This window comes from Rhea pennata, chromosome 6, assembly GCF_028389875.1.
Source record: "Rhea pennata isolate bPtePen1 chromosome 6, bPtePen1.pri, whole genome shotgun sequence".
NCBI classification, from domain to species: Eukaryota; Metazoa; Chordata; class Aves; order Rheiformes; family Rheidae; genus Rhea; species Rhea pennata.
In genome coordinates, this window is record NC_084668.1 from 32,550,912 (window position 1) to 32,571,167 (window position 20,256).

General features: G+C 33.8%; 2 protein-coding genes across 3 annotated transcripts in view; both read right to left on the minus strand.

Moving 5' to 3' along the window:
• PGAP1 (post-GPI attachment to proteins inositol deacylase 1) overlaps positions 1-20,256 on the minus strand; it is a 36,705-nt gene that overhangs the window by 14,116 nt on the left and 2,333 nt on the right. For both annotated transcript variants that reach the window (XM_062578849.1, XM_062578850.1), the window contains exons 2-17: positions 18,322-18,475; positions 14,598-14,773; positions 13,838-14,009; positions 12,629-12,789; positions 11,085-11,137; positions 10,836-10,902; positions 9,470-9,575; positions 8,027-8,082; positions 7,869-7,952; positions 6,092-6,141; positions 4,106-4,157; positions 3,785-3,862; positions 2,485-2,560; positions 2,161-2,234; positions 2,018-2,069; positions 1,086-1,152 (exon numbers count right to left, since the gene is read on the minus strand). In XM_062578849.1, the coding sequence (XP_062434833.1) occupies positions 1,086-1,152; positions 2,018-2,069; positions 2,161-2,234; positions 2,485-2,560; positions 3,785-3,862; positions 4,106-4,157; positions 6,092-6,141; positions 7,869-7,952; positions 8,027-8,082; positions 9,470-9,575; positions 10,836-10,902; positions 11,085-11,137; positions 12,629-12,789; positions 13,838-14,009; positions 14,598-14,773; positions 18,322-18,475 (1,478 nt within the window). The remainder of the gene's footprint in view (positions 1-1,085; positions 1,153-2,017; positions 2,070-2,160; positions 2,235-2,484; positions 2,561-3,784; positions 3,863-4,105; positions 4,158-6,091; positions 6,142-7,868; positions 7,953-8,026; positions 8,083-9,469; positions 9,576-10,835; positions 10,903-11,084; positions 11,138-12,628; positions 12,790-13,837; positions 14,010-14,597; positions 14,774-18,321; positions 18,476-20,256) is intronic.
• The window catches only part of ANKRD44 (ankyrin repeat domain 44), a 137,866-nt gene continuing 136,030 nt past the window's right edge, over positions 18,421-20,256 (minus strand). Inside the window, exon 29 of the transcript XR_009958789.1 lies at positions 18,421-18,475. The gene's annotated coding sequence lies outside the window, so the exon portion shown is untranslated. The remainder of the gene's footprint in view (positions 18,476-20,256) is intronic.

Consider the following 20,256-nt stretch of genomic DNA (forward strand, 5'->3'; position numbering starts at 1 on the left):
TTATAGGAAACAAGTAGGGAGGTATCCTTAAGGCCTCTAAAATAAAAAGAGAAAGACAGTTTTCCAACTATCTGATGTTAAATCAAATTATTCAACTGTGATTCATGAATGGCACATATTTCAAGCCATACCATTTGCTCTGATGTCAGAATTATGCTGGTGAAGCAGCTTAGTGCTGCTGGGTGATCCAAACCCAGCGCTATGGGAAGAAGTCAGTACATTGATCAACCTCTCTTCCCTATTCCTGAGGTGGATTTTCATACATTAATCCTTCATCATGCTCCCTTGGTCTTCTTAAGTCCAGCCTTTATATCAGGTAGTTTACAGCATGTAACAACTTTGGTATACAGTTTGTACAATCAGATTGCAAATTAAAACAGGGTGGCTATTATATTAATTCCATTACAAATCTATTTTGTATCATAACTTGAAAACCAGTAAGGTTTCTATATTGGTAAGGAAATCTGAAAGATTTTCAAAAAAGTACTGCACAGGATCATAAATATTTAATTGTTCAAAAGCTTACGAAGTATCACTGTTTAATTTTTTGGTACATGTTAAATAAAGAATATAAACTTATTTTATACAAACAGTATTTCCTCAAGGTACAATAATCACACACTAATAACAAAGCCAGAGCAGAAAAGCTTAAGTATTCATGCTAAACACATACCTGAAACACTATCTGATATTAAAACTTTAGCTGAAGAGGTTTTTAAAACATGACTGAAGAGTAACAAATCATTAAGTGTTACATAATGATATGTAATCTACTGTTATGTACCAAAAGGACCTCAAAGATTGTGTTGAAAATTTCAGATCAGAAGATCTGACTTCCATTTTCAGAAAATTAGTAAGGACTATTAAACAAGCAACTAGTAGTTCCATCAGTAGATATATTTAGTTTGAGGAAAAGTCAAAAGAGCTTCTTTGTCAGCAAGGACAGAAAGATAAATGAGGGAAAGATGCAGAAGCCAAACACTTAAGACTGGTGAACAAGTCTCCTCAGAAATATTACCAAAAAAGGATGTAAACTCTCTTCCAAAAGATATCAATAAATAAATAAGAATTAATAAGAAGCTTACTTAGCTACAATTATTGAGTCTTCAAGTGACCAGGGTATATGAAGTCTGTAAACACTAGGTTTTCTTTCTGAAAAGGAAGAGAACTCAAATTTTATCATTAATAACAAGATATTGCAAGTGTACGCAAAAACAAAATAAAGCAAATTTAACAGTCATCCCACTGTAACTAGACAAAACCTTTGCTATGTGCTATTTCCTTAAAATCACATCCAATCACACATGTGCAGCTCTACAGATTAATAGTGTTACTTTTTATATTTCTATCTATAAAATTTGGCTTGCTAAAACTTCGCCATAAGAATGTAAAAATGCAAATTAAACAAATGTGGCATATAGACCATTACACAGAATTACTATGCTTGCAGTTACTTTGACATTGATCAGAAATGAAGGGGTTTTTTAATATATGCTGTTACTAAGCAAGGTAGTGAGACATTAATATTTAAATTCAAGACAGACATGAGAAAACTTTTGAATTTCATTATACAGCTGTAACATCAAGCTAATAAATCTATCATTTTTTTCTAAAAAATCAAGTCCTTTAACATCCAATTCTATCTAAGTTCATGTAGCTCAATATTCAAAATTGACTCCCATATTTAGCACCAAAAAAAAAAAAAAAATCCTAGCTAATGTTCTATTCTTAAGAAACACCTTCAACATAAGAATTTTGCTGAAAGTGGTTCTTCCCCTGATGGGAAGCAAGTCATCAAAAATATGAGGACTATTTTTCTGTTTGCTTTGAACTATCCTTCCCAACAAAAAGTAGAAGGTGAAAGATATTAGCAGAGACAGTTGAGTAAACTATAACAGTACTACATAAACCACATTGCATGATAGGAGTTTGTCTTTACAAGTTTCAATCTTAGAAATTTCAAGTCTTTTTTATAAAAAAAGAGAAATGTATACTTTTAGAGAACACTTATATTTACCTTTGAGTAATTGGCAATGGCTCTCTATATAGATTTTGAAAGCTTGATATATCTAAAACAAAACAGATATATACATATATGTATTTGCTTATATTGTCCAAATAGTGGTTACATTAACTCAAAACATTAAGTAATAGTCTTACTTGGTCAAAGTGCTGGAGCTGTACATTGTAAAGTAAGCCTGTTGCATTTAATAGAATTTTCCTTGAAGAAAGCCCTGCAACATATAATGTATGTTAGATAAAATGATTTGAGAACTCACTACATCTTCAGATTGTTTTTTTTTTCATGGAGATTTATATGGTTCTATATTTATTAGCCAAAAATATTCTTTTTTTTTTCCTGCATTAAGAGGAACAGTCTTAAATTTAGTAAAACAAAAACCCCAGTCATTGGAATTTTGAGGCAAATTTACTATCTAAAACATTAGTATTAGCAGTTTTCCATGAGTAATGTGCTATACTTACCAAAAGAAAAAAGATGTGTTACAGGAAGCTGTACTATTCTGGAATCCTCTCTGAAGAATTCACAATCCAAAGTAAACTGCAAATCAAAAGTAATAAATACACATCTAAACTGAGTACAGCCCTTGCTCTAGCCGAGTTCTCTTCACAGACTCGGGAAGAAGACAACATGCAAACACTAAAAAGTCATCTCCCCACACTCAACTAATAAGGAAGTCTGGTAATTGGTTCTAGCACAGCAGTACAGGTTTGTATAGCTTAAGCATAACTTCCAGGTTACTTTGGCTTTCTCCTGCCTGCCTTTAAAAAGCCATTCAAACAGCTGAAAATGACCAGAATCTGGTTCTCATTCCATCTCTGAGTGTTGCAAAGAATGATTTGTCCAATCCCTGAATACAGTTTTCTACGCAAAAGCTCTTCAGTTTGTATCCTGAAGTTGTATTATGCAAAAGCAGGACAAAGTGAAGTATTCAACAGATACAAGTCGCACCATCTCTGATATGTATTTAGTTCATTTGAAAATTATTTCCCCTCCCATTACACATCTAGCACTTGTTTACCTTTTAAAAGCAGTTTCCAAGATTTAACGCTGAAACGCAACTCAATAAAGTTTCACACATGATATGTCTTCTTTTTCATAATAACCCAAAATACTGTACATTACTAATTCAACTGCAAAGTATCTTTGTCACAACTAACTGAAGGTATTCATGTAAAAGAATATTAAATGCAATTGTGGTGGACAATTTCTTGGATTGTGGATTATTATACCACAGATGCAGAAACACTGGATTTGTGTTGTAGAAAGACCTGTTGGATGAGCAAACTCTGCATAGCTCAGTCTACCACATTATTTGCAGTGTCAGACCTTGCTGAGCTATCTGTAGCATGCTCTCTAAAATGTGCATTTGGTGTCTTCAATTATTTACAGTATTCTCTGCTAAGCTGCAAAATAGTACTTATCAAAAAGCTAAATATTCAGGAATGAAATCACAATATTAAGAAAAACAAGGAATAAAAACAGAATCTCCAACAAAAACTCTGAACTAGTTTGAGAACTGTTGTTCTGTATCTTTAAGTACTATCTATGCCTTCTGTTTATAATTTTATCAACTGAAGGTGTTTCTGAAATTACAGAAATTGATAAAATTACCTTCAAACCATACTGTAGGGCAGGCCTACAGTTTGTCAAAGTAATTTAGTATATACTTAATATACTTCCTTTTCCTTCCAATATAGTATCTGAAAGCTAGGAATAATATCTGAGAAAGCATTTTCTTTTAATTACTATTATTATTTTTACCTTATTGCCAACTGTAGGTTGTACATAAATGACAATGTGGGACAAAGAAGGATAATCCTGAAGTTTCAGTATTACAACCTTAAAAAAAAAAAAAAAAAAAAAAAAAAAAAAAAAAAAAAGAGTTGTTTGAGTCTATCCCTTAATTTTCCCCTTGCCCACTTCCCAGATGAGGTTCACCTCCTGTGCCCTTCCCTCTGGGACACAATTGCACATCTCAAAGCTGTGATTAGAATCTAAAAATCTAATCTAGAAACCTTTTCCCATGATCTCCAATTCCCCCACCAAACACCTCTCCAGCTACAAGGTATGTACAGTACATACCTTGACAGTTGGAAGTAGCTCAGCTCTCCAGGATAAATCAGTGGCTTCTAGGCTGCAAAAATTCAAGTGTTTTAAAGGATAAACATACTAATTTTGTGGACACTAGATTATGATAGTGGATTAACATACCAGCTTTTTTTCCAGACCCATACACATCTCCATCATTACAAATTAAGAACAAGTGTCTACTACAGTCAGCTAGCACAGTAACTTACCAAACTCTAGTTATTTCAGATACTACAAATGTTTTTGCAAAAAAAAAAAAAAAAAAAAAAAAAAGGAGGCAAAGGTGCAACTTTGCCAGACAAAACACAACATTCAGCAGTTATTAGCCACTGACATATAGTGAAAACTCTTAATAAGCCAAGACAGCACAGACATTAAATTAACACAGTTATATTAGCATCTAAAAAAAAAAAAAAAAGAAAAAAAGAAAGAGAAAAAACCTACAAAAGTATCCATTTTTTCCTATGGGGACATCCATAACATACCATCTGAATCAAATTTTACCAGCTGTTGCAGACCTTGCAGCAGTTCTAAAATTGCACCCACTTTAAATAAGTTAACACACTGAACAGTAATACATTCAGTCAGTCATTCTAATACATGATTTTATGAGTTTCAGGATACTTTTGTTTCTCTAAATAGTGTTACCTGATCGCAGGACAAAGTCCACAGCAAAACCACCATTATTTGATTAGGTTTTAGGTAGTAGTTCTGAACTAGGCTAACCTGGGCTTGACGATGATCAAAGGGTATACAAAAGTAGCAACAGGCAACTTCCCCCTTGGACCAAAAAAAAGTAATTGTGACATCTGTCTATGAGCTGGAAGCAGGACTCTACGGCTATGTGCCTCAGAACAGATCCCCAAAAAAGATATATCTACACTTGCTTAATTCCACCTGGAAGCCTTCCTTGATCTAAAGAGTAAATTGAATTTACTTTGAGCAGTGTTCAAAAAGGTAAGCTAAGCCAGTGTGACCAACTAATAACCCCTACAATGGAGAAGGCTCAGAGGGCCAAGCGTCCAAGTCAGGAACAGTGTAGGATGCAGCTAGCTTGTCAGTCCATGACTTTGCACAAAGAGCTGGCTTTATCTCAACAGAAAGGGGCCAGAGGGTGAGCCGACCTTCATTTTAGACATGCAGCAGCCATAGCTGTTAAATGGACCAGGTGTCAATGTTTCTTCCCGAGCTGATCAAAAGAATGTGAATGTCTCCCTGAGATTAGTCAGACCAGCATGGGGGAGGTGTATTCGTGGCTCAGCCCAACCAAAAGCATAAAACCACAGCAACTACCAAAGGAATTTGGAAGAGCGTAACAGGCCTGAGCTGGCTTCAACCCACCTACTCCTTCCCGGCACCTGGGGACGCCCAGCATATATAATGGCAATTACATCAGTATTGTGATTGAACTGTGTAAGTATACACTTGAATTGTGATTTCAATACACTGTTGAATCACTTTGCTAAATCAAAAATCCTATGTAACATCAAATATCTTCAAAATTAACATTAATATTAAACAGTGCACTCTCCGTATGTATGGAATATCTATAAGAACCTAGTCAGAGAGGTTCTGGCTCTGATAGCCAGTGCAAAAAGTAGAATTTTTAAATTCTTTTTTGTAATGACCCGATTCAAATTATCACAATATCATCCACATTTCTAATTATTTTCATATGACAACAGCAGCTTTGGAATATTAAAAAAATGATAGACAGAGAGAGAGAGATTCAATGCATTCTGAAGGCTTTGAATGATACTTGATACGTCCTCTGTCACAGGATTCTAGAGAAATGTTTAAAAAGCCTACTCTTTCCCATTTGCTTCACTACAGAGAAAACATATGAGTTATTCATAGCAATAGTTCCACTTTTCTTGCCGATTTCCTCCTTCATAAGTTGGTATACTTTATATGCTTGAACACCCAAACATAGTCTTACAAGATCTAGCTAAATAAAAACCAGGAACCCCTTATACTCACCACATAGATGAATTACTGATTATACAGCCATAAATCCAGCTATTCATGTCCTGTAAAATCAATACCATAAAAAAGTACAATACTGATGTGTGAATGTATTTATATATGTATATTAAAAATACTTTACTCCAAGTAATTTAAGAATTAATGCTGATAATCTACTCTGAAACTTACATACATGCAACTATTTCAGTATACCAGATGTCAGCAATTGTTCTAAAATCCTCTGATAGCAGAACCTGCTGCATTTAGCTTACTAAACAGGAGAAACAAACTTCCACCTTCACCTTACTCATTTTCTATCAAACATGTCTACAGCAGCTATCACTATAGTGACCAACCTCCTTAAAGAATCTTAAATGATGAAGTGTAAAAGTGTAAATGATGATGCAATACAGTCTCTTTCAGATTTCCTCAATCATCTATAATTGAAGATATCCACCCCTTTTTCTCTTCATTCCACAGCAGTCAGACTCCTTATTAACCGAATGTGATATTCTCTATTAGAAGTCTGTCACCATAATCTTGGAATTACAATTACAAGGATAAAAACATTAAATATGAGAGTGAAATGCATTTTTTTAAATAAATTGCTCTAAATAACTTTTTTGTCAGCTTTTCTAATGATGAATCCATTTTCTAAAACTGAATATAAGATGTGGCAAAAAAACTTGCATCATTTCTCTTAAAAAAATAAAATCTGTCATATGAATGATGTAAAATTCAAATTTATTAGAGTTTAAATCATTTCTAACCAAAAGAAATGGCTCAATGTACTATCCTAAGTAGAGAAGGAACACTTTATATTTTTACTGGTCTACTGGGACTTTTATTTTTGATTTTCATGTTACAGAATTTAAGCATTTTGAAGTGATTCCACCATCAGACAAGCATCTCAGACATAGCTCTGTCCTACTTCCTCCTCAAACAGTACCAGTCATGTTATCATGATATTATAATGAAACAATAGTTGTCTTATCCAAAGGCAACTGAGATCACAACAAATGCTTAAGTTCTGAAATGCCATTACTGTGAAGGACAGCTAGAAAAGCACTGAGTATATATACTTTCTTCTCATAATAGCAGTATGTACCTTTTATTTGGGGGAGAGGGGAAGGAGTGGTAACAGAGACAGGAAGGATGGAAAGTGAAAGCATCTAAATGTTCTCGCCACTAATATAAACTGCTCATAATTATGAAAAGCACATTTACCCATCTCCAGTTTGCCAAGAAATTATATTCCTTCCTTAAAAAAAAAATCCAAACAAGATTTTAAAAAATATTGGCTGAAAGATTCATCTGGAGCTGAAAGTATAAAAAAGGCACATTATCATCTCTCTTCTAAACAGAGCAAACTGCTGACTGCTTAGCTGAAAACCTGTGTAGCTTTTCAGACTTGCTTGAATCTTGTTGTGGAAAAGCAAACCTTTCTGAATTAAAACTATGGTTGAATCCTGTCAACACTAAACCTTCTCCATCCAACACCATCAATACAACTGCACTAAATTAAAGGAAAAAGGAATCAACAGGATCTGGGGCCAACCATACGAGAGTCAAAAAGTAAGACATCTAAGTCAAGCGGTATTGAAGGTTTCAGACCTTGAACACTAAAAGTAACACGCTAGAACAGGAAGTAAATCAAACACAATTTAAATTACATTTACATTCACAGCCTAATAAACTATTATAAAATTGTCTTAAGACTGCAGAGAATCTAAATTTAAACAATACAACTTTAGAAATGAAGTCAAAATATTTTTTTAAGTTATTTTCTCACCAACATACTGTTTTGACAGTAAATGTGAGTGTAGGATTTCCTGTGGCTTGCAAGAGGAAATGTGAAATATTTTCCATCAGAATCCTTAGGGAAAAAAAAAAAGTTAATTAGCAAAGAAGATAAACATAAAAACTCATTTAGGAAAAAATGTTACTCACATTGTAAACTGAGTAGGTCCATTTTGAGGTTTTGACTGTAATCCACATGAAAGCTCCTAAAAATAAATACGTTTTTAAATACGCTACACTGCGAAAACTACTTTTTCTTATTTCCAAAAATCTTATCTTTTTCTTATCTCCAAAAAGACCCTAAATTTTCCAAGCTTTAATCAACATTCGAAATTACTATTTCTTAGAACTATATGTAATGTCATAATCAGTTACACAGGAAGCAGCAAAACCCTAGGATCCAATTACTGTATATTAATTGTAAAAGAAAAATCCCACAGATCTTGAAACAAAGGCCTCAAGGAAACAAAACAAGTAAGAATGTGAATAATACTAGTGTAATTTTATATGGCTGTTCAGAGCTAAGGCAACATTAGAAATGACTTAAATCTTTGCTCCTGTCACCCTTTCAAGAAAATTGATACAGAAATTTGTATAGAAACAAAGATGAGATGAATACTAGGTACAAAAAGAGCAGAAGTTTAAAGATACATCTGAAGAGAAAGAATAAGACAGAATAATGAACAGATTAGCGATACAATGTAAATTCTCTTGCAGGAAGGTTAACAGTCTTCTTCCATGTAACTAGAGTAAAAAGTTCATCACAAATAAACTCAATTAAGTGTCAAGAGGATGACAGAAATAGGAAGACACAAATATGAAATCCAATTCAAACATATTCCTCTTTCCCATGTCCTGTACCCGAGGTGCTAACCATTTTGGTGGTCCTCTGCTGGACTCATTCCAGTAGTCAATGCCTTTGTATATTGAGGCAGCCAAAACTGGAGACAAAAGTCCAAGTTATCTTAGTACCCCCGTAATATTTTTAACATAAAAAAACTTCCGAAATAAAATGATTTTCCTCAGCTTGGTCCACTTCAGCAAAATTAAGAAAAAAGTTCTGCCATTCAGAATCCTTTTTTGTTCCCCAAACTCCATGAAGTCAAAATTTCTCATCTTTAATTATTAATCCGCAGCAGTTACAAGGAAACCATTAATGTGTAGTCCTTTTTAACTTGCCATGTCAGCAAAAAGCAGTCATTGATGAAATACATCTAAATAATCAGGACTTTCACAAGTAACAGAAAACTAACATAATGCCTCTACACCACCCATAAAATCCCTCTAGTAAGCATGGGATGTAAATATAGATTAGACAGTACTGTTAACCTCTAGCTATTCTCAATTTCTGAGATTGTTTACTGGACACCTTGGTATAACTACAATTCCTGCTTACCTCCTGGAATCTAAGGAACATGAAAATGACATACATGCTTTTGCTCCTACCCCTTAGACCTCATTCAATGCTGACACTATGCAAAAGCATGTCACCTAAAGCATGACAGAATGTATTTCTGAAGTTTGCAAGTGAGAAGATTAACTGTGAAGCAAGGAGCATCACTGAATCCTGTTCAAAAGGAAACTACTGCACACCTGTGAGTTCTGTAAAAGCTTCAGGATTTTCCTCAAATATTTTTGCTGGATGTCTCACAAAGTGGTGATTCAATACTGACATTCTCTTCTTTGGATCCTCAGTTATCTAAAAAACACCAGATGGAGTAAAAAATCTGACGTCTATAGTTCACAATTAATATCAGATTGTAGCCAACAATATAGTTCTGTGGAAGAGACGAGGGAGGAACTATCAGATGTGGTACATTGCTTCTATTCTAAATTCAATCTGAACAAAGCAAGTGCCATCAATGGTCAATCACTGCAGCATGGAGAGAAATTTTACAAGTATGTTATAACATCCAAATAGACTTAGGTCTACATATTGTTGTTGTTTTGCTTTTGTTTTTCAAAATCAGATTCTCAAACCTCATTTTTGTTTCTTCAGCTTTTCAACATTGTGGCCATTACAATTGATTTTTGAAAAGTTTCACCCTCCAGCACATTGCTAGTCAACTTCAGAACACCAGTAGCCCCTTTTTGTCTCTAGAGATCACAAATTAATGTGTGCACTCTTGAGAAACCAGCAAAATCTGTCCCAATCAGACTTAAAAAAACACCTGGAAACCTTCCTCTTCTATGTATGGGGCTTTATTCTTGTACTCCAAACTCTGGACCTTAATCCCAATTTTCCATGTTTATTGCTGCATAAGGTATCAGAAAGAGAATAGAGTACAATGGGCATACCATTTTCAAAAGGTGAGACGCTGAATATTATTTAGAAAAGTAATGGATGATGGGATCTGAAGGTAAACTAATTAGCTGTTCCTTATTTCTTTCCTATGCTACTATTCTATTTATATTCTATTTTTGTTAATGTTATTTACAAAAGAATACCACAAATACATTCTGGCCATCATCACAACACCACATGGGGAATATAATCAGAAAGTTCCAGAAGTACTATATCCAAGTTAAGTTTTAACACTTCTTCACTCTCTGTAAAATGGTTATAGATAATGACAAACACACTCAGGAAGAGGTTATATTTTAAGCTACACAGGTGACAAAATGTATTCATTTATTACAGTGCAAGGTCTATTAAGTCTGTGTCATCAGGGAATAGAAATTCAATCCACACCCCAGCAATAAACTATAAAGCATCAAGTAGTCAACAATAAAAAATGAGTTAACTCCTAATTATTTCTGACACATCTGTTCAAATAACCAAAGTCAAAGGATTTTTCAGTGACTGCTACCAAAAAGACAACAATTTTCTCAAAACAATCAAAAATAAGTTCTGCATAACAGAGTGATGCGTGCCCTGAACAATTAAGTATTAACTAAGCATTCTGGGATGAAAAGAGAAAGCATGATGGATATTATACAGGAGATCCCATATACAAACCTGCCTTGTGTTTTCATCTATGAGATCAAAAAAAGCTCTAATCATAGCCAGGATCAATTCTTTGCACCTAAAAGAAAGAATAAAGAAAATTACATTTAGCAAGGAAATATGGTGGGGGGGGGGGGGGGGGGGAGAATGGCCAGAAGAGACATCAGTATTATACTGAAGTTGAATTATTGTGTGATATAATAACAGCAGAGAAGAGAGGGATGTCTGGTCAGGCAATTGACCTTCATTCCATTAGCTTACCACACTATGGAGAGGTGATCTGTTGAGGCCCAAGCTCTAGGCACTGCTGAGCTCTGCTCAAAGGAGAAAAAAAAGTTAGATTTTGTTAGTATTCAACATTTCAAAAGTATAAACATTTTTCCTCCTATATAAACATACTTGGCTAATTATTGACAAGAAAAAAAGTTTATCTTATACGTCTCAGGGAACCAGATACAATAAAATGACTTTTTCAGCCAAAAATCTTATTCACTTCAGCAAAGACTGAGATTTTGCAGGAACTAATGTTGAAAGGGCGAATATTGACTGGTATGGTGGCAATGTACTAAAAAAGTTTTTCAAAGACTGCTTCTGTGATTAATTTTACTATTTTAATAAGTGATCCTGGCACAAAAGAATAGAAGGATGCTGACGAAAGCTGCTTCTGCAAAGTTAAGGGCATCCTCAAAAGAAAAGAGTATCAGCATATCATGAAGAAAGAACTGGACACACTGTAGCTATTCATTTGTAAAAGCGCATAGGTTGCATTTTAGAGACTATCAATATCAAAAACATGTTCCGTAAATGGAGCTCATCACCTAGCTCTACAACATGATTCAAGTAAATCATGAAATATTAATGCACCATCGCCAGGAAGAAAACACAAACATCATCTCATGATAGCACCATATGACCCATCATATATAAATGACAGAAGATGAGAAAGAATTGGTACCACTATGCATGTCACCTCATACAAAGTTGTCTCACCTACACTCAAAAGAAATCAAACTAAAACAGAGGCAAAGGAGGGTTACTAGGAAAAAGGGAATGCAGAGTTAATCTTAGCCTAGCAGAAGCAAATGGACTACAGTAAACATCAAGAAGGGAAACCAAACTATTTCAGATAATGAGTTATGATGATGTCAGGACAAATCCATATAAAAAATGCCTTGTGCAGTAAATGGAAGTAGAAGTTTACAAGTTTTCTATGAAATCTGGAATACTGGTGAGTGCTTTGCAGCTCTTTCATGAACAGAACAGGTTGGTGACAGGGGGGATGGAATGACAAATTTAACTACTCCTATGACATTGCTTGATTAATTTTGAAAGGAATTAAAAGAGCTAGATCTCTGCAAAGCAGGAGACTGGATCTGATGACCCAGTAGATCCTTTCTATTTCTAAGTTCTTCAAAGATAGTAAATATAGAAGAAAAAGCCTCAAAATCAGAGCTGTCTTTTTATAAACAAACTACTCCTATACTGCACGTCTTTCAGTCTCCACATACACATACCTTGTAAAAGCCCAGGAAAATAAAACCTGAGTTTTGCAAGTGAAAAGATGCAAGAAGGAGAGAAGAAACTACCAAACAGAATACAATTCACATCCACCCCAATATGCACTTCCACACTCATTTCTACTGCATCAAGTACTTATAACCACTTATTTTACGTTTTCACATGTAATATTTTCATGCTTAATTATCATATGCTGTAGATACAGAATATAATCATATATTGATATATGCATTACATAGATAGCTATCTAATATAACTCCATGCAAAACAAAAGCTTTTTTTTTTACCACAACTGATAAGGCACTGTCATGTTGGCTCAATCTTGGTAGAAAAGTCAGTCCTGAACGAACTTGGTAATCTCTGAATCCTCCCGCCACAGAAAGGGTAGTTAAATTTCTTAAATCTTGGGCCTTTAGAATCCAATGATTGTTTACAGCTGTATAAAAATCTATAAAAATATATTAAAATCAAAAGCTCTTTCTCCACAAAATACTATATATATATATATACATACATATATATATATATATATATATATATATATATATATATATATGTATATTTACACACACACACAAAAGGCATAGAATATTTAACCAAAAGTTTCTGCAAGCCATCCTGGAGGCATTCAAATCCCATTACTACTTTTGATTCGTATAAGGAAGCAAAATGGTTGTTTTAACACCAAGGAAGCAGCAATTGAGAAAGACAGATATAATTATGCTTTTTTTTCCCTTTTTCTTTTCTTTTTTTTAATCAGTTGAACACATACTTCAGAATGTTAGTCTCAGAGTGATGAATGCCAGAAAGAATAAAGAAAATAAATGTCTATCACTTCCCTTTACCAATTCCTTCAATAGCTACGTGGAACAGCATAATTACCACTGAGTACATATTTCATGAGTATATTTTAGTAAAACCTATCTTTCCAAGAAATACATACAGTACATACAGTACACACTTAATGATTACACTTTTCTTTTTATGCCACAGTTACTTAGGTGATCAGAAAATAGGATGTATTACATACATATCTATAAGAATAAAACTGTATCTATAGTCAGTATTCTCATCCCTCTACCTTTGGGAGTGACAAATACTGAATTTAGCATCTTCCACAGAAATAACTATTTAGTTCACTTTATAAAGAAAGGTCAAGTTTTACCAAAAAAAAAAAAAAAAAAAAAAAAAAAAAAGTCATTCAGTGGACAATTTACAAAATTAGTAATATCCTTTGCAACCTACTGAGCTTGCAAGTTACTTAAACTTTCTACCCTGTCACAGATGCTTAAGACCCTAATACACTGTCCATTTTACATGACACTGTGTTCTTCACCTCAGTGACAAAGAAAGGATTAATTAAAGTTACAGAGCTAGAGCATGTTTTGCGTACAAAAACTGATCTGAGGCCACAGTGATTTTTCAGAATCTCACCTATTAACGCTTGAGAGGATCAATAAGGAAATAGAATGTAATCAGGCAACAGCAACACTTACCAGTAAGGTATTTGTCTAATGGCATTACAGGTGCAACATGAGGTGTGGCTTGTGTAACAAGGAGGTTTATAAGTTCAGGCCTAAAATTCTTCAGAGTAAGCAGTGCTCTTGCAACAAGACCGCCCATGGAATGACCTACTATTGTAACACTGGTTGGTGCAAATTCTTGATCCTTAAGCAAAGGACAAACAGTAATTAGACAACAAAACAAAAAAAGAGTCGAAATTGAACCATGTTTCATTTGGTTAACAGCTATACTTTTTTTTTTTTCCCCTCCTCTCTCTCATTTAGCCTGCTCAAAGATAACAAATTTAGTTGCTACCTCAAAAAACATGCTTAGCATAAAATTTGCAGCTCAAACGGAAAGATTACATAGCCCATGCAGTCATCAGAAACTGGATTATTGCAACGAGACTCCTCTGAACACGGGACAGTAAAGAACTTTTCTTTGCTGAAAACTGGATGGAAGTTGATGCTACATAAAATATTTCAATAAGTTTAATTCTCTAATACAAAAAGCATAAAAAGTGCATGAAAGTATTTACTTAGAAACACAATATAGAGCCTCTCCATGGCTGAGGGACTCTCACAAGAGTTAAAAATCTATTAAAAAGTAGCAGTTCTCTCTTGTGCTACTACCATGTGTATTATAAATCAGTTTCCCTCCCTTATTCATCATTATTTCAGTTTTCCAGCAGAAATGGCTGTCCAGAACTCCCCAAAATGCAAAACACACTGTTCAGTATATCTCACTACTTACCCTGTACAATTTAAGAATTACTTTTATGCACTCATGCACAAATTTTGTCTGTCTTTGCAGACTACCACCATACAACGCAACTAATTCTTCATTAAAGTTGACACTGAAGAAATTAAAATGGTACTTGAAGTCAACATCTTCTGCTTTTCTAAGTGCAATAGAGCCAAGAGAACGTACTAGGAAAAGAAATCACATAATTAAGGAGTGATTAGACTGCTCTGACGCCTTCATTAGTAGACAAACATATAATGATGAGGCAAATGGTTTAGCTCAGTTGGTAAGAGCGTGGTGCCGCTAATGTCAAGGTTGTGAGTTCAATCTCTGTACGGGCTACTCGTTTGACGGTTGGACTAGACGATCTCCAGAAGTCCCTTCCAACCTCACCATTCTATGATTTTATGAAATATATACCCTACTAAAACACGTCACCTCAAATCCCTTGTTCACTCTCAAGTCACATGTAAAAAAAAGGAAGAAAAGAACATCTAAAAATAATCTATTTACCTTTCTTTTCTAAAATTCAATTGAACTTGTTTTACAAAAAGAGTTTTGAAGATATAAATAAATAATTGAAACAAAAGTATCAGCTAGCCAGTGATAAAACTAAAGTGAAATGAGAAATGTGAAAATTATTTCACATAAGACTTTCTGATGAAAAGAAAAACATATTATAACAAAATTTACAGTAGAATGAAGAAGAGAACAAAAACCACTTTCCACCTAAAATCTTGAAGGAGAAAAATATTCCATTTACAAGGTCTTGTTCCTGACCTGTCTTCTCTGTCCAAACCTATTTAGTATAGACATTTCAGTGCAGAATTGTCACGGAGTTTCCATGGAGACATGGTAGGGTGGGAACAGCAGTGGTTGCAAATAAAGAGCATGATACAGAAAAAAGAAAACAAAAGAGAAAGTCCCAAAAGCAAGCCTATATTTCTGCAAAATAAATTAACAATTGCCAGAAAGGTCTGCCCAAATCTGGCATTGAGAAGCTAGATTCTTCGAGTGTTCCAGAGCGCTAGAGTCTGCAGAATATTTATTCTGGGAAAAACTATAGGAATTAACATATCAAATGAACATTCAAGTGCTTGAAATGGATGAATAATATTTATAAGTTACTTTTATATGTTCAAACCACAAACAGATACTATTGGCATGATGGGAATTATTTATTTAATCTGTAGTCAATCGTTTTGCCAGTTTTACCCCTAAAATTAACAATCAGTAAGAATGCCTTCTAAATAGATTTAAAAGATCAATTGTCTTACCACAACTTTATACCTTTGAAGCTGTGGTACAAAAAAAAAAAAAGATCATGAGGCAAGCCTGTGACAGATTCATAATTAGAACTTAGGATCTCAGTTCTCCCAATGTTGGGATCATCCCCCCAAATCAAACCAGACTATCACCTCTTACTCAAAGTCTAAATTTTAAAAGGTTTATTTTTGTGCCCGTAAAAGATGATGAATTAACACAATCAAAAAGTGTCTGTAATACATGAGAGTAACAAGCCCAGCAAAGGCAGCAGCACTGCTTGCTTCTTCATTGCTTGGTCAACACGAACATGTTTTTTTTTTTTAAGTAAGAAAATAAAAATAGCAACAGTTCCTCTGTTCATCTAGGTATCAGCCTTAAAATGTAATAGCACACAACACATTCTGCATTAAATACAAATTTTAATGCTAAAGTCTATAATAAAACAAAACCATCCTGAGCTTCTGATTAAGGTAGAACAAATTTTTTTAACAAAAATTTTGAAAAATGAATATATGACCTATTGCTATGGTCTTCCTAAATGAATTTCTCAAAATATTAAATATTTAAATATACTAACCTCAAGTAGTACATTATATCCACAGCACTTAGTGCTTCCACTCACCTAATTTAAGCTTTTCGCTACATAGTTCCTTTGATTCCTAACATACACCAAAAGTACTGTTCTATTTCCTGCATACTGATAACTACCATGTTTTTAGAGATGGTACTAATTCACAGAGTAATTCAAGCATAACTGCGAATATCCATATAGCATCTCCCATGATTGCTTGTAATCTTACTTGGATACTACTGCCCCTGCAAGTCTGTATAGGTTTTCTAAATGTACAGGTTGGTATGATATTTTACTATGTTATAAGCTGAAAACTAAACATAGATGCTCTCAGAGAAAGTGAGCCTGTACATGTTCACTAAAATCATATCACTTACTCATCAAGTTGCATGTAAATGAGACAAAAAAAATCTGTCAAACTAACAAGTCAGGTTTTGGATCGGGGGCATCTCCCCATATACACAAATACATTTTGCTATTATCATAAAAGCATTGCTAATTCTGTTTCAAAGCACATTTTAGAGAAAAGTAATGGTCTTATTAAGCTTAGCCTAGAAGGAACACTGAATGCTCCACTAAACAGTTAATAAATAAATACTTCATAAATAAATACTTCATGTTCTTCGAACTGCTAAGTTTTATATTTACAGTAAAAAATAAAATGTTTTATAACTATTCATTTCTTTTGGAGGCTAGAAGTGTTACAGGGAATAACAGAGCAAGAGTAGGCTATGTGAAAAGGAGGAAGATGATGCTAAGGAAAAACTGTCACTACATTAAGAAGCAGGAAATATTGAAGCTACAAGGGAAGACAGAGGATAATGCTTATTTCTATGGTATGTACAGTTTCATATCACAGAGGGTAGCTTGTTCAGCTTCTTCTAATCATATTCAGTTCTTGTTTTACCTGGCATAATTGCTCTGAATGTTGTTCAAATCCAAACCAACTGGATGCTTGCAATCAAAAGTACAGCAAGAGTGCAGTACTGCCATAGTACAGAATAAACAACGGCCAGGTCAGTGGTAAGTAGGAATTATGGAGTGGTTCATAAAGGAAGCAGAAATGTTTCCTGAACTCATTCACAACACTGAAACAGGCTTAACTCACTAGTGATGTCTACTAATTGAAGAAATAAAGGAAGTACCAATTTAACAGTAAGTGAGAAAATTTTACCTTTCGTGTGCCTAATTTTACCATTTGTGTGCCTATATCCGTCCAGAAACTCTTTACGTTGCCTTTCTACTAGAAGACTCTAGTTACTTAACAGCTCTATATTTGCCAGCATAGATGAGGCTTATGGACAGATCCAGCCTTAGCCTCAAAGAAAGCTGTTTACCTGCCCTCCTGCAGTATAAGATAAACACTATTAGAGTCCTGTGAAATAAATGTGAAGATACAGTTAAGTAACTTACGTGTAAGAGGACTACCCTTTAGCATGTAAAGACCCTCATATATATTCGCTAGAAAGATAGACAAATATTATTCAACATAATTTTACTTGTTTTAAACTAAAAACACATCTTGACTGAAGTTGATCTGATAAGTTGAAACTATGGAATCTTAGAATTAATTCTATAAACTTTATACATATTCCACAATTCATTCTAATCTGCCAAGTAGGGAGAAAAAAAATCAAAGGGTTTTCAGCTTTCCAAGTTACAAAGTCTCACTCTAGAAAAAATATTATACGCCAGCTGCTCAACTAATTTCAAACAAAAATAAGGTCTTGTAACTCCTTGACACTGACCATAGACCAATAAGGTTTTCTTCCCATAATATGACCAACCACTGTGACTCCTGTTGATGTTATTTCAAACAGAAAGCTTCTAGACATCAATTAACACATAAATATGAGAGCTGTTTGTAACATAACCATAACCTAGCTAAATATTTACCTTGCTTGTAACTTCCAGCATTTCCAGGAAGAAAGAGAACTGGAATTCCTTTCAAAATCAGATTTTTGTTTGCTTCAGCGTAATTTCCTTCTCCATAGAGATAGAGTTCATATGCTGGGTAACGTCTGGCTGTTTTCTTCGGTAATTTTATTTTCTGTTGTAAAATTCAAAAGTGCAGCACAGAATCAAAATAATATCCTCTATCCTCTAAAAACATGTTTCAGACTTAAAATGCAAATGGGCAACTACAAGGAAGACAGGAAGATTTATCTAGCTAGAAAGCTGAATTAAAAGGTAGTAGATGCAATTTTGAATATCAACCTTTTCCTTAAAAACTATTAAGGATGGAAATACAGCATACAGTTCTCAGAGAGGACATGAATACTAAGGACATGAATACTATATATATAGCATTACAAAAAACAGAGTGCAGCCTGTTTTAGTACTGAAGAGTTGGGGCTTATTTAGCTAATATTCTACTCTCCACAATATTTTCTGAAATTTAATTGTAACTTCAGTTAATTTGGGAATTAGATTTTCTGAGCAAGTACAAGTAACTGTTCCTTTGAGGGATAAGTGCCTGGAAAACTAAGTAATATTTGTTTCTGAGTGCTGATACAAGCTTTAAGAGACCAAATGCAATGCTTACATTGTTGCCATCTGGTCATTTAAATCGTTTGGGTTATGTTTCATATACTTTTTGAAATTTAGATACACAGAATGAGAGACTGCAATGGATTTTGCTTTAAAAAAAGATTACAAAATGAAGTATTAAATATTTTGTAAGTAAGCATTACTATGTATGCGTGGCTGCAGCTACTTACTTAGAACAGCTATTCTACTAACTTTAACAAGTGAAGCAAACGGGAAATGAATTGCAATTATGTATCTCAAAGTTGCACATTCTTAAAGTAGACGTAGCATGATAATATAGGAAAAAAAGTAGTGTGCCAAGAACTGAAGATTTCTCTCAGGACATGAGAATTTCAGAGCAGAAACTGGGACATTTGAGTGACCCTAATTATTCCTAATATAACTGAATGATTCTAGAATCCTTTCAAATACCATATAACTTATAAAAATGATACGATATTTTATTTGATGTGGAAGCTAAATCTCTAGAACGTAATTATTTAAATGACTGTCAGCTGATACTGTGGAGTTACAATTAGCACATTAGGGTAAATTATATATACAGTGCAAATTCTCTTAAATTACATATTGAGTATGAATATTATTAAATGATTTTTATAGAAATTATAATTATAATCTGTAATATGAATTATAATCTGTAACGGCAATTTACACAATAGTGGTAGCCACCTAAATATCTATAGCCAGCAAAAATAAACCAATTGGAGAGTGTGTGTGTGTGCGTGCATGTGCACGCATGCGCATGCATTCACAGTCAGATGTTTGGCCTATTTTGGGCTAACTACTCAAGATCCAATTTAAAAAGGCATTTGCCTGGTCATGTTTCTTTGGTTTGGTCATATTTCTTTTTATGTCTTGTCACTTTTCTTTGATTAAAAGAAAAACTAACCTAATAATTAATAATTTAATCTTACCTAATAACCACATAATTTTTTCATAGAATTATGAATAAATTCCCCCAAAAGAAAAGAACAAAACCTATTTGAATCCAAAGTTAGATGATGATTAAAGCTTAAACTAGCATATCAGGACTCTTAGAATCCTACAACACTGTTTTAGATCAAATAAGAAATAACTGAAAAAATATCTAATTAAACCCTCTAAAGAAGTTGGTTGGTTTATAATTCTAAGTTTTTAAGGTACAGATTTGTAATATTTCAGTGAGCACCAATGTACTAGCTAAAGATTACCTATGTTTTTCATGACAATTAAGAGATGAACAAAAGTGGCTCCTTAAAATAAAAAACACACATTTTAAGTTTTTTGTTTTCTATTTTACAG